At 41.5% G+C, this 13,094-nt stretch overlaps 1 protein-coding gene across 3 annotated transcripts in view; it reads left to right on the top strand.

Annotated features, from left to right (window-relative positions):
* LOC120801193 (potassium voltage-gated channel subfamily D member 2-like) overlaps positions 1 to 7,402 on the top strand; it is a 73,201-nt gene extending 65,799 nt beyond the window's left edge. For 2 of the 3 annotated variants that reach the window (XM_040147835.1, XM_040147826.1), the window contains 3 exons: positions 3,090 to 3,185; positions 3,897 to 4,135; positions 5,994 to 7,402. In XM_040147835.1, coding sequence (XP_040003769.1) covers positions 3,090 to 3,185; positions 3,897 to 4,135; positions 5,994 to 6,180 — 522 coding nt within the window. In that variant the 3' untranslated portion in view covers positions 6,181 to 7,402. The remainder of the gene's footprint in view (positions 1 to 3,089; positions 3,186 to 3,896; positions 4,136 to 5,993) is intronic. The other variant, XR_005709062.1, reaches the window with a different exon arrangement.
* Positions 7,403 to 13,094: the final 5,692 nt, after the last annotated feature.

The raw sequence follows: 13,094 nt of genomic DNA, 5'->3' as shown, positions 1-13,094 counted from the left end.
CTTGCTAGGATTTGCGCGGTGGAGAGCGGAGGGGCTAACGCTTATTTGCGGTACAAACGCAGCCGGCTGCTGATTGACGCGGATGAGGATGTGACCGCAGAAATGCAGTTGTCGTCGGCCGGTGCTGGTGTTTGTGATCCTTTGATTTCCTCTTTTCTTTCATGTTTTCTTTTTCCATGTTGAGCCGTGACCTGACATGCCGCAGGCTGCTGCATGCTCGGATGCCTGATGTGAACCGGAAGGGAACTGGCTGTTTACCTCCTGGTGCTGCTTTTTCTCTATCTTCATTCAGGGATATTTCTCTCTCATCATGCTTTCATGTTTCTTTCTCGCTGTCTCTCTGTTTATCTCTCTGGTTCAACAGTAACGCTGCACCCACCTGACATTATTTTATATATACAGTTTATTTTATATGCACTCAAAATGATTTGTCACAAATATCTGACACTCGTTGAAGCGTCCAGGTATTGCCCCCACTTTATTGTGGCAAAAGGCTCCCAGTGCTACGGCACCAGAAGCCTCAGCAGCCGTTTGTGAGGCAAAGCCTCCAGCCACAGGTGTGATTTGAAATATGCCACCAGGTGCTGAATTCGTCCAAACCTGCACCAGAATCTGAGAGCTAATCGAGCTGCCAGTCACCTCACGTTTTCTATGCAGCAAGTGAGATTTTCGCTTTTTTAAAAATATTATTCTTTGTGTATTGTACTTGTAGAACTTGGATTTTTCTGAAAATATGACATGGTGCGTAATAATCCAGAGGTGCTTGAAAACCAAACAGACATGCATCAACCAAAGTCTGGCGTTCAAGGTTATTAAACCTGTGCTCCGTAGAAATTCCTGAAATGACTTATAAATAGGTTTAACAGGCAACCAACCTCTAGTGGCTGTGTGAATTATGACTTCTGTCAGGAGCAAAGGAGGAAGGAGTGTGACAAACCTCTTATGAAGGAGGTTGGGAGGGTTCTTTAACACCTGAGGTTTGCTTCTCATTCCCCACTAACCATCACAGGCTTCTTTTATCCGTGACCGCCATTTTTCCTGACCCTTAATCAAACACTTCTTCTTTTGCACATTATGATGACAATTCCCTAACTTGACAAAGTTATTTTATTCACCACAATCTTTCCCTAATCGTAAACCAAATAGTTTTAGTTTTCTAAACCTAATCAAACCTTAACCATGGAGGAGTTAGATCAGTAAAACACTTGGATGGGTCGCTTTGGAAAGAAGTCAGAACAACGAATTTGTCATTTAGGTTGGATGATTTGATGCTGCTGCACGTTGCTGATGTGAATGTGGACTACACTTTGCCTCTGCACTGAATTCTGCAACCCACCATTCACACTGATCATGGGCAAAGGGCCTTAGGTAGGCTCACTGTGTTAGTTTTTCAAGGTGATTGAGATACGTGGCTTTAAAACTGGTACTGTCCAACAGGAAACTGTTCCTGCTGAACCTTCTGTCTCTTTTCAACCGCATCACCGACTCACCCTCATCCCTGTTTCTTTCTTTCTTGTGTTTGCACATGGAGACCAGAACTAATTCATCCTTAATCCATCCCGCTAATCCATTTGTGCACTACCTGGTCCTCAGATGCAGTCTGAGGGTCTGCAACTCACCAACAGGAAACAGATTTGTCTACAAACACTATCCCCATCACCTCTCAGCTCCTTTCCTCCTCTCCGCTCTGTCTCTTCTTCTTCTGTGTTTTGGTAGGACTCGTGCATTTTGATTGGTCCTCCAGTGTGGCTCGGCTGCCAATTTACTATTAATAACATCATCACTACGCGTCCTGAATTTCATCACCATATGGAGGACTGAGATTGGGCTGAGCTGCATGTCAATCAGCCAGCCAGGTGGCATGCGGGGGAGCAGATTCAATGTGACGCAGAGGTAACAGAGGTTATCTCATGTTTCATGGAGAGCAGGTCTAGACCGGACTTCTTTATAGTTATATTTACAGAGACCCAACATTCCCCCATGAGCAAGAACTTGGTGGCAAGGAAAAACTCCCATTAACAGGTAGAAACCTTGAGCAGAACCTGGCCCATGTCTGGGGAGGGAATTGGAGAAAGGGAAAGGGAAAGAGAGAGCAAGAGGACTAATAATAATAATTAATGAGACTAATAATGGGGTGGTTGCAGTCATAGATACAGACTCCGCAGCTCTGGAAGCAGAAGTACCTGCAGAAAGTGTTTGGAAGACACAACAGGAAATTTTGAGGTTTCTCCTTTATGGTCCTTTGGATGGTCCTCGGGAGTTAGGTTTGTGACTTACTTAAAGGTCCATGGATTAAGGTGTCTCACTTCTTTTAGGTTCCTCAAGTTAGAGATGCATCACTTTCTGTAGTGTCCCAAGCGGTCCATGACTTATTTTAGGTTTGCTGGAAGTAAGGTTCATGATCCTTAAGATGGTCTTCAGGATTGAGGCTCACAGCTTCCTCCAAAAGGGTCTTCAGGAGGGAGAATAATGACTAGGACTAAGGTTTGTGACCTCCTTGTGGGTCCCCAGGAGTGAGGTGCATTTCTCCCTCGAGTGTCCCCAGAAGTAAAGGTCAGGATTTCCTTCAGGTCCCGGGGGAGTAAAGTCCATGACTGACTTTCTTTAGGGACCTCAGGTGTGACATGCATCACTTTGGCAGTACTTGAACTCCTTACCCCTTGATTCAGAGTCCTCAGTCCCTCTGTCCGTCCACTTGCGTCACATTCACTCTGAACCCCTGAGCAACATGAGTACGGTGGCTCTCTTGGATCAAATTAGTCCAAAAAAAAACCAAACAAGCAGAAATTCAAACACATTTAGGAAAGAAGTGATAAAGCTGCTGCTCGGCTGCTGTCGGTGTTTGAACCAGTGAGAAACTAGTCATTTTCTAACTAACTCTGACACAGGAGGGGATTTTGGGCAGAAAACTGGACATCTGTAAACGTTCTTACAGCAGACTGTTACCAGAAAGGGGTGAGAACGTTAGCCCTGACCAGGCGTGTGGCAATGGAGTGGCCTGTCTTTGTACTGTGGTTCTGTGCAGAGTGCAGGCGAGTGTGATGGTGGGATCACTGTGTGGTCATTTGATTTCTGTTTGTGCCCTGAAGGCGTCCAAGGAAGCAGGACAGGCGCTGGTGTGTAATACCAACCCCAACTTTGATGTGCAGCATCATCACCTCCTGCACTGTCTGGAGAAAACCACAGTGAGTTCTCACACACACATATACACACAGACACACACACACACACGCACAGACACACACAGAAACACACACACAGACACACACACACACACACACACACACACAGACACAGACACACACACACACACACGCACACACACACACACACACACACACAGATGCACAGACACACACAGACACACACACAGACATGCACAGACACACACACACACACACACACACACACACACACACACACACACACACACACACACAGACACATACTGTCATTTCTAAACTGTACAATAAGTGAGTTGTTTGATTAGTTATCCTTTCTGTTGTTTCCTTTCTTTTTGTGTTTAGGTTTAGGTTTTGTTTTCTCTCCTCTTGGTTTCGTTTTGTCATGTTTGATTAGTTATCCTTCCAGTTGTTGGCATGAAACCAAAGTTTCAGTCACTCACCCAATGTTTGTTTTTCCACTTGCTTTTTATTTTCCCTTATTTTGATTATTTGTGTTTACTTGTGTGCATTATTCTTTCTTTCTTTTCTATTTCTGCTGAGATTTGATCCCAGGTTTCCAATGGTGTTTACTGCTGTTGGCCACTGTGACAGTGTCTCTTTTGGTGCTGCCACTGGGAGTCGCCAGAGTCCCAAATTCTAAGATCTAGTAGCTTTGATGTGATAAAGGTTTACTGATATTAATTTGATTAACACCCCACCCGTGTTTCTCAGAACCACGAGTTCGTAGACGAGAAGACGTATGAGGGGAGCTGCAGGGAGGTGACTCTGGTGAAGCAGGTTTCTCGTTCTTCATCCATCTCCTCCTCCTCACCTCACGGCCTCACCTCCTGCTGCGCCCGCAGGAAGAGGAAGACTTTCACCGTCCCAAACTCCAACATGTCTGTGGGTCTGCAAGGCAGTGTCCAGGAGCTGAGCACCATTCAGATCAGAGAGAGACCACTCATCAACAGGTAGGAAACAGAAGACCCTCAGGTATTACACTGTAAAAGTGTCAACGAAGAGGGAAACATTAACATCCGTACAGTGTGAGGAGGAAGATGTTAAAGGAAAACTCTGTATTTTTGTACCCATGCATTTCTTTTAATTAAGGTGATATTTTATCCAGTTATTTATTGGGGAGCTCCATATGAAGGTTGTAGAGGTCCTCAGAGAGGTTAGCAGACATCCTTGAAGAGATTTCCGGGGTCATTAAGGAGGTTGCAGAGGTTATTGAGGACATTTTGAAGGTCTTTAAAGAGTTTGGAGGGGCCCTTGAAAAGATTTAAAAGATATTTGGGGAGGATTCAGAGTTTCCTGTGAAGGTTGTAGAGGTCTCAGGAGGTTCTAGGAGTCATTAAGGAGGTTGGAAAGGTCAATAAGAAGGTTTTAGTTGACCTTGAGGAGACTGCATTCCTTTGGGGAGGTTTTGGAGTTCGTCCCAGGATTCATCGACGAGGTACCACAAGTCTTGAGGTTCCTTGTGTTCCTTGTGAAGGTTCAAGAGGTCCTGAAGAAGTTATAATGGTCCTTGGGGAGGTTGGGAAAGTTCTCAGGGGGCTTGATGATGTTCTAAAAGGGTCCTTGATGAGGTTTTAGAGGAACTTGAGGAACTGCAAGTTGCAGAAGTGCTTAACAAAGCACAAGAGGTTGTTGAGAAGGTTTTGAAACTCCTTGTTAAGGTTTTATTTATATTCAAGTCATTGATATATTAAGTCCTTAAAGAGGCTGTAGAAGTCCTAAAGGAGGTATTAAACATCGGTGAGAACGTATGAGGGATCCTTGAGGACTTTGCATCGGTTCTTGAGTAATTTAGTGGTAAGGCAGTATGAAGAATCAGTCCTGTTACTATGGTTACCTGCAGTTCAATAAAGCCCGAGCCTTCATTCAGAGTGATGGTTAAACTGTTGAGCTGAAGTAGGATTGACTATAACGGACAGCTGACAGCCAATGAGAAGGCAGGAAATTCTCAGGCTATGATGTAAATTCAAATATAATGACCTTCTTTTTTCTTCCAAAACCTTCTTTGCTAAAGCTTAGTAGTTGCATCTGAATGTGATTTGTAAAGTATGAGGTTGGAAAAAAATACTTTTCCTTTTATAGAAGAATTGAGCAGGAGACGGTCTGACATAACTTAACTTATAAATATATTGAATGAAGTTATAAACATTAACGGTTTGAGCCACAAACTCAGACACACTGTTTATAAACACATGGCACCAGAGATCATGTGACAGTGTATTCCCATGTACAGTAAGAGAGAAGGAATCCAGAATATGTCCAGCTGTGGGAGGTCTGTGAGCTCTGGGAACTTTCTCCTAAACAAGGACAGCTGGGAAACCAACTCCTCCCTTTTTATATCCTCCTCCTCGCTCTGTCTGACTTACTCACTACTGAAACTCTTCATCTTAACTCTTGACAGACTCAACGTTTTAACAGTCATTGATCCGACGGCTGTGTGTAAATACGATTCCAAATGAAAAGTAGCTGTCCATATAGCTGCTAACCAGTGAGCCTGGACCTGGTGACTCACTGGCCGGAGGCTGAAAACATGGACATGGCCCCAGTGCAAAGTCTAGAGTCTCAATATCCACCAGCAAAAGGAGCAGTGCGTGAGACAGACATCTGCCACACTGATTTTTCTGCCTGATAAATAGCACATTTCCTTTAAAAGTATCATACTGCTGTACTGCCACCAGTTTCTGCAGGACCGCTGCGTGTAAATTTGGCTGCAATTGCACAATGCTCAAGAGTTTCTTTAAAAAATCACAAAGACTCGTGAACGTGTTTTACCAATGAATCGAAACGTTACTCTTTCCTCTCTCTCTGTAGTCGTTCCAGTCGATCCAGTCTGAATGCCAAATTTGAGGAGACGGTTCCACTGAACTGCAACCAGCCGTACATCACCGCTGCCATCATCAGCATGCCCACGCCACCTGGCACCACGCCCGAAGGCGACGAATCAACCAGCTCCACCGACTACTCCCAGGCCAACATCGTCCGGGTGTCAGCACTCTAGATAATATCGCCCCCCTCCAACACGGAAACACAGCCTAACCCGGCAGGAGGACGACGGGGGTTCAGGGTCGAGGGTCGACAGCCCCGGCACCACAACAGACTCAGACGGCAGGGTTGGGTAGCTGCACCATGTGTCTACGCTGGAAGTGACGGGTTAGCTCAAATGATTTTCGGCTCCGCCTCTCGTGGAGGAAAACATCGATCTGAACGCAGCAAAATGCAGCCAACCCCGCCTTGGATTGTAACATTTTCTGCGTTTTCTTTTAGGAAGGATTTTTACTCCAGCAGTGAAACATCGAAGAAGAGAAAATGATAGCGCTTCGGCTGATAACTAATCTCTTTCTGAGATAAATTTAAACCGTTGTCGTTGCTATTTTTCCAATCCTGTATGTCTTCAAATTTTATGTTGTAAAACACAAAGAAAGCTGATGCTAACGTAGATTTGTTTATTTTGAATGCAGCGTAAAGGAGACGTCTGACATTTTAGGAACTACACTGTTAACGATCTTACCAGAGTCAATTTTCGATATCTTTTTCGCCTAGCATAGCACAGAGACTGGATGCAGGGGGAAACTGCTAGCCAAGCTCCAGCGAAAGTGAAAAAAATTCAATCTTTCAGCAGCTCCAAAGCTCTTTGATTTACATGTCGTATCTCAGAATCAGAATGAAAAAAAACTTTATTGATCCCAATCAGTTAGGAAAGAAGGAAGTAAAGAGCATAAAAGTGAAAACAACTACTATAAAACAGTTATGATAATAAATACACAGTAAGTGAATAGAAAAATGTACAAATGCAAATGTGCAAAAAGTAAAGTGTACAGTGTTCTGTGATTGATGTCCCTGCAGATCATGAAGAAGCCCTGGGGGGCAGAGTCTGCCATCTCGCAGCCATAGAACTGATTACGTCCAACAAGTGAGAACCCGTGAACATTTAGTACGGACGTAGCCCCACGGCTAACAGTTTGATACCTGGGACGCAGGAACGACTTGGCATCAAAGAATCATCCAGTAGTTAGTGTGCCTCCAAATGACCTCTGCTAAACCATGTTCTTGTCAAAGACAAAATTACAATTTTCTCTCTCCATGGTGTCCTATGATTCTTTTATCTGTTGAAGGAGTTGGGCTAACGGGCTTCCAGAGCTAAATGTTCCCAAAACCACAATGTCTCATTTTCTACTTCCAATTGTGTGATATAAACAAGACACAATATTTAAAGTAAGATGGCTTTGAAATTGGTGGGAGAAACTTTTCTCCTTGTAAGATAAGCTTCCGCTCAGCCAGCCTAGAAGTTTTCCCGTCTTCTCATCTTGCTCTTGGTATGTTAACCCTGATTCAGGACAGTGTGGACAGTCTTCTCGTGGAAAGCTTCTCACGGGTATTTCGGTCACTCAGTTGTCACTCAGTGAAAAATATGTTAAAAACAGGAACTCACCATGTGGATGAAAATAAAGTGTTGAAAATGCTGAGGCTATGTTTCAGAGCTACTAGTGATTTATATGGTAGTTTCATTTAAATTACATCATATTTTTGTGACGTGAACCTGGCTGACATTGGATTTTTCTCCACTTTAAAACTGCCTACTGGTGAGTTTGTATTTTGGAAATGTATCCAATAACTCATTTTATGAGCTGCCGAGTGACTGAAATGTCCAGGCTCAGGCTTTATCAGACTTTTATTTGTGGCCTCAACACTCCATACGATACTTCAAGATTAATGTGAAGATTTTCACGTTTTCACGTGATCCTGTTCCCTAAACCTTAGAGGAAAAATAAGGATGTTAAAATTTGCCTGTTGTCCAGCAGAAGGTTGCATCTTCAGAAGGATTTTCATAATCTCACAGATGTTTGCTCTGCCTGAATGATAAACTTTTTGCAGGGGGTGAAAACGACATTTGAATTCAAAATTTCCTCTACTTCCATAATGTTGTGTAAAGGCCAAGCTAGCACTGAGGACATTGAGGTCACATACACTCAGTTGTAAGTTTACGAAGTACACCTAAGGCGTTCAGAAAGTGTGTTAAAGAGGTGTTGATTCAACTGTATGATCATTCTGGAGGCTGTTTAACTGTATTGTGTTATGTTGACATGCGTTCCTATTATTTTGTCCACCCCATTCAAATCAGCGAAGGTACGCTAAACAACAGACACGCACAGTTCAAACAGACCACATCCTCCTCGGCGATCACACAGGTGAATCAACAAGTCTCTGAAACAGTTTCAACACCAACTGAACATCAGGACTTGGCGGAGGAGTTATCACAGGCCTGTCGGATCAGGCTGACCAGCTCTAGCGAGGTGTTCCTAATAAACTGACAACTGAGTGTATGATACAATTCTAATTACATAACTACAATTATATAATAATATACATTTATTGTTTTATTATTTTGAAGCCATCAAAAGAAATTTGCCTTTGAAAGAAGTTTTACAGAACATATGACTGAACTGAAGCTAACTTAATGAATATAATATCGAATGGGACTTGGACTATTTTTTTTACTGCTATATTACTTTATTTTATTCTAATTGTGTTATTTTGTTTAGATGTTTAGTTCCTTTTTTTTGATTACTATTTATTTTCGATTCTATATTTATTCTATTTATTTATTATTTTTGATAATCATCGATACACTTTATTCATAATTTCTTATTTTTTGTTCACATTTATATTTCTTCATCTATTCTTTTTATTTGAGCTGTTGATTTTAATTCTCGAAGTTGTGACCAAATCACAGAGTGGTTGTAAGGAGTGTTGAGGTCTTAAACGTGGCTTTCCAGGACCCTGATGTAGTGTGACTTCTGGATCAGGGCTGCGTAAGATGGTTAACAAATGTTCTTCCCGAAACGATGAGCTTCTTGTTTTAATTCGCTGAGTTAGAGGAGGAGGTTTTGTATTTGCAGCTTGAGGTGGAACGATAAGATGAGGAGGACTTTCAGCATGTTCAGTATCTGTGTGTGTTTGACTGCATGGGCCGGGTGTGTTTTCATTTGTCGGGTCGCTCCTCTGCATGCAGATCTGATCGAATGTGTGTACGACCGAACCGCGGCGATACGAACGGTCCGGGTCTAGTCCTGACTGTGTATATATTCGATTTTTACCTGATCTTTCTGTCGGAGCTGACCACCTTCCTCTCTGCTGTACAGAAACATGAACACAAAAGAAACGCCATCTTGAAAAACTTTGATGTCAGTTTGTGATAAGAAAAATCTTTTTGTCTTTGCACTGGAGCTGGCATTTATCTTATCTTATCTAGCTCTCTCGCTTGCTGGTTTATTTAACGCACATGTTGCCTAATGCTGTTGTTGTTGTTGTTTTCGTACCAGGGTTAAATCACTGTGTCGGGCAGATACTTGGACACCTGTCTTTTATCAATTCACAAGTTGACAAAACTGGTTTCAGGGACAGAACTGGTTTCTGCACTGTACTAACAGCTGCAGCCACAATTTAAAAATATAAAGCTATTATAATGACTACTAATGAACGACCCCCTTGTATCGTAAAATGGCCCGTCACTACAGCCCTCTTTCTTTCACACACGTATGGGCATTTGGGGGCGGGGGCCATTTTGTTGGAGGTGCAAACAAAGAGGATATCGGCGTTGAGATTGCAAGATCGATCGATGGTCGCTCTATTTTCCGGCCTCCTTGCAACAAAATTGAAGACAATGGATAGTAAAAGCCATTCAGCCATTAATCATTGCTAATTAATTGGATTAATTAATTAATGATGATTAATAATTGATGATTAATGATTGTTCTCACAAGTAGACATCTACTGAATGAGGTGGTACTTAATCAGTCGTTTCGGAACAGTTTGCAATAAATGGAATTCAAGTACGCTCTGAAGCAGTTGTAAGTATCTAACACGTTACTATGTAGAACACTCACGCAAATATTAATATTCTCAAATTCCAAACAAAGCCATTGTGAGTAATCAATGTATCAGCCGCTCATAGCACGACCTAACGATTATAAATATCTCAAGATTTCGATGATTTGATGCAGGCTACTAACCAGGGGTGGGTATCAGGTAGGATCATTCAACAGAACATCTCCAGACAATCTGTGGGGACGATCACGCGCCAAAAAAAAGCACCGCCTGTCGGGTTTCTTTGCACCTCCAACACGTAACGTGACGTCACTGTGTGTAAGAGAATACGAAGGGCAGGAGGTGCTGCTAGCAGCTTCTTAATTTCTACATTTCATCAGCTGCACCAACATTTATTTTGTGAGTTAGCCAAACTTCTGTCTAGGCTAGCATTTTAATAGTTAGCGAGGACTGTGCGTTTTTGCTGTTCACAAAGACCAAAAGAGTGACGAGTCTGGGCGTACACGTAATTCCCCAGCACCGTACGTTGTCGCTAGATAGCAGTCGCGTATTGATCATATTGATCGACAACTAATACTAGCATGGTAAATAAAAGTCAGAATCCCTCAGTGATACTTTTAAGAATATCACATAAATATCTTGATAACAGGATCTTCGGACGTTCAGGGCAGAGCAAAAACTTTTACCGTCAGTCTGTGAATTTATAACATTAGCTAACGTTAGCTACGTATCATTAGGTCAGCGGCTTATGGTCAGACTCACGGTTTCAACAGGATCAATTTATATGTTATCTGATGTCCTCAGCTTTGACAGACAAGACCTACCAGCAGTTTGTCATTATGACCGCAAGTAGACGCCTACAAAACAGTCGTCATTTACTTTCTTTTGCACGTAATGATTAAAATAATGAAACAGTAGTTTGACGTATCACACTAATGAAGCTGTTTTCACTAAAGCTGAGCTGCAATAAACTGTAGAAATGTTATCTTACTGATTCTGACAGCTAAGGGAATTAAACATGAAGGGAAATTAATTTATTCGCTTTTTTTTCTCAGACTGAAATGTTCAGATTGACGTAATCTCATGTCTGTGTGTTATGTACAGAGCTAGCATCAGGAAAAGTGTATATATATATATATGTGTGTGTGTGTGTGTGTGTGTGTATACGCTTGTATATGTATATCTATATGTATATGTATATCTATAGATATACATATAGATATATTTATATATGAATCACAAACTGTTGTTTTTACAGATTCTGTTTATTCTGCTTTGTAGGTGTTAGCAGGTGTGTTTACACAAAGCCACGCTAGCTGTGTCCCCCGGCTTCCAGTCTTGGAAGCACGCTACGCTAGGCTAGCACAAAAATCTCACTCTCAGAAGTAAAGGGATTAAGAGTATTTCCCAAAATGCTGAACTATTTCTTTTACCGTCAGAATTAGGAAGATAATATCTCTTCTCCATGTTTTAGAAGGCAACACCAAAATCTGTAAATGTTTTGGTGAATGTTTTATGTTGCAGTCCTCATTTTGCTTTCCTTTGGAGCCCCCAAAGTCCCAAAATATTGTATTTTTACCTTTTTATATTTTAACTTTTTATCAGTTTTTTTTATCTGCGTTACGTTAAACATTACATGATTCGCTGATTTTATTTCATTGTTAAGACTTGTTTCACAATGACAACTAGTCATTGAGAGAGAATATTCAGTAGTTTGGGTTTGAGTGGAGGGTTTTACTGTAAACTGACAAATGGGAAAACACTGAAGATTTCTGACTTTTGGTATGAAACCGTTTAATGTTGGATAAGTGTTGGATATTATTTCTCAGAATCATCGGTATCTGCCCCAAATGCTCGAACCCGAGTCACAGCGTACCATCTCACTAGTGGTGAACTGAAACGTCTAAGGATGAACTCTGGATCCATTTTGATACAATGACAATGTTCCTTTTCCTACCAAACTATGAAAACGCTTCCTTCCGCTGTGGGGAGATTTTGTTCATTCACTGTTGGATTTTACCGATTTGATGAGGATTTTTTCTGGATTCACCTTGTGGACGTTTCTGTGCCACGAGTGGATTAAAAAATTGTCGGGAGAAAAGAGCACAGCAGATCACGTTCAAATGATCTGCATTTAAATGTTTGCTTTGTCTGCCATCGGAGCGCCAAAGTATTGTCACCTGAACATTTGTGGATGACTGAAAATCAGTTCAGTATCGATGCAGTTATATTCAAAAAAGTTTAAATGACTGATATTTCATCGTTCAATGCTGGCATTTCATCTGATTGTTTTTCTTTGTTGACAAAGGTTTCCCAAATTCGACTTTTGAGGATTGAAGATGCAAATGGCCAACCCGGCTAGCTGCCCCCTAATTAACCCCCCATCACCAATCACTGCTTGACAGTAATGTTACATATGCAACCAACTTCTTTTTAATTTTTTCTTTTTTTGTTTTGGAAAGACTCCGGAAATAGGGAAGAGGAAAGAGGGAAAAAATCTCTAGAAACATATTTTTGAGGATCATAATGTAGAATTTTGTTTGTAAAAGAAAGAAATGAGGATTATTATGATTACTGTTGCCAGTGCACATGTGCTGTAATTGTTCTTTGGTGTAGTAAATCATTTCTTATTGTTTTCAATAATTTCATAATGAGGTGTAGTGCCCTATGTTCGGTTAACATTCCACGTGGTATTTTTCTAAAGCGTTCCCGATACAACGTGCATGCGTTTGGACCAGTTGTCATGTCGGAGGGAGAAGGTATTATAAAAGGATTTACCTGTAAATTTAAGACATTTTGCGGATGATTGTGATCATTTTACTTTTGATATGTTACAGCTTGTGTTATACTGATAAAAAAAAATGAATTATTGAGGATAATATTAAAAAAGAGAAGCTTCCATGGTTTTAGTCCGGTGCAGTGTCTGAGTAAATAAGAATAAAAACATTGTCCTATTGAAACACTCAAGCAAGTCTGGGTGTCTCTTTTCATTCAGAACGGATGGTCTGAATGCCCCAAAGCACACGGTCAACCTTTCTATTTTTTTTGTGTCTGTAGATGAAAGGGGACGTTACAGTACAATAAGAT

Source organism: Xiphias gladius, chromosome 2, assembly GCF_016859285.1.
Source record: "Xiphias gladius isolate SHS-SW01 ecotype Sanya breed wild chromosome 2, ASM1685928v1, whole genome shotgun sequence".
NCBI classification, from domain to species: domain Eukaryota; kingdom Metazoa; phylum Chordata; class Actinopteri; order Istiophoriformes; family Xiphiidae; genus Xiphias; species Xiphias gladius.
The sequence above is the reverse complement of the archived record's forward strand: the minus strand, read 5'-3'. Positions and strand labels throughout refer to the sequence as shown.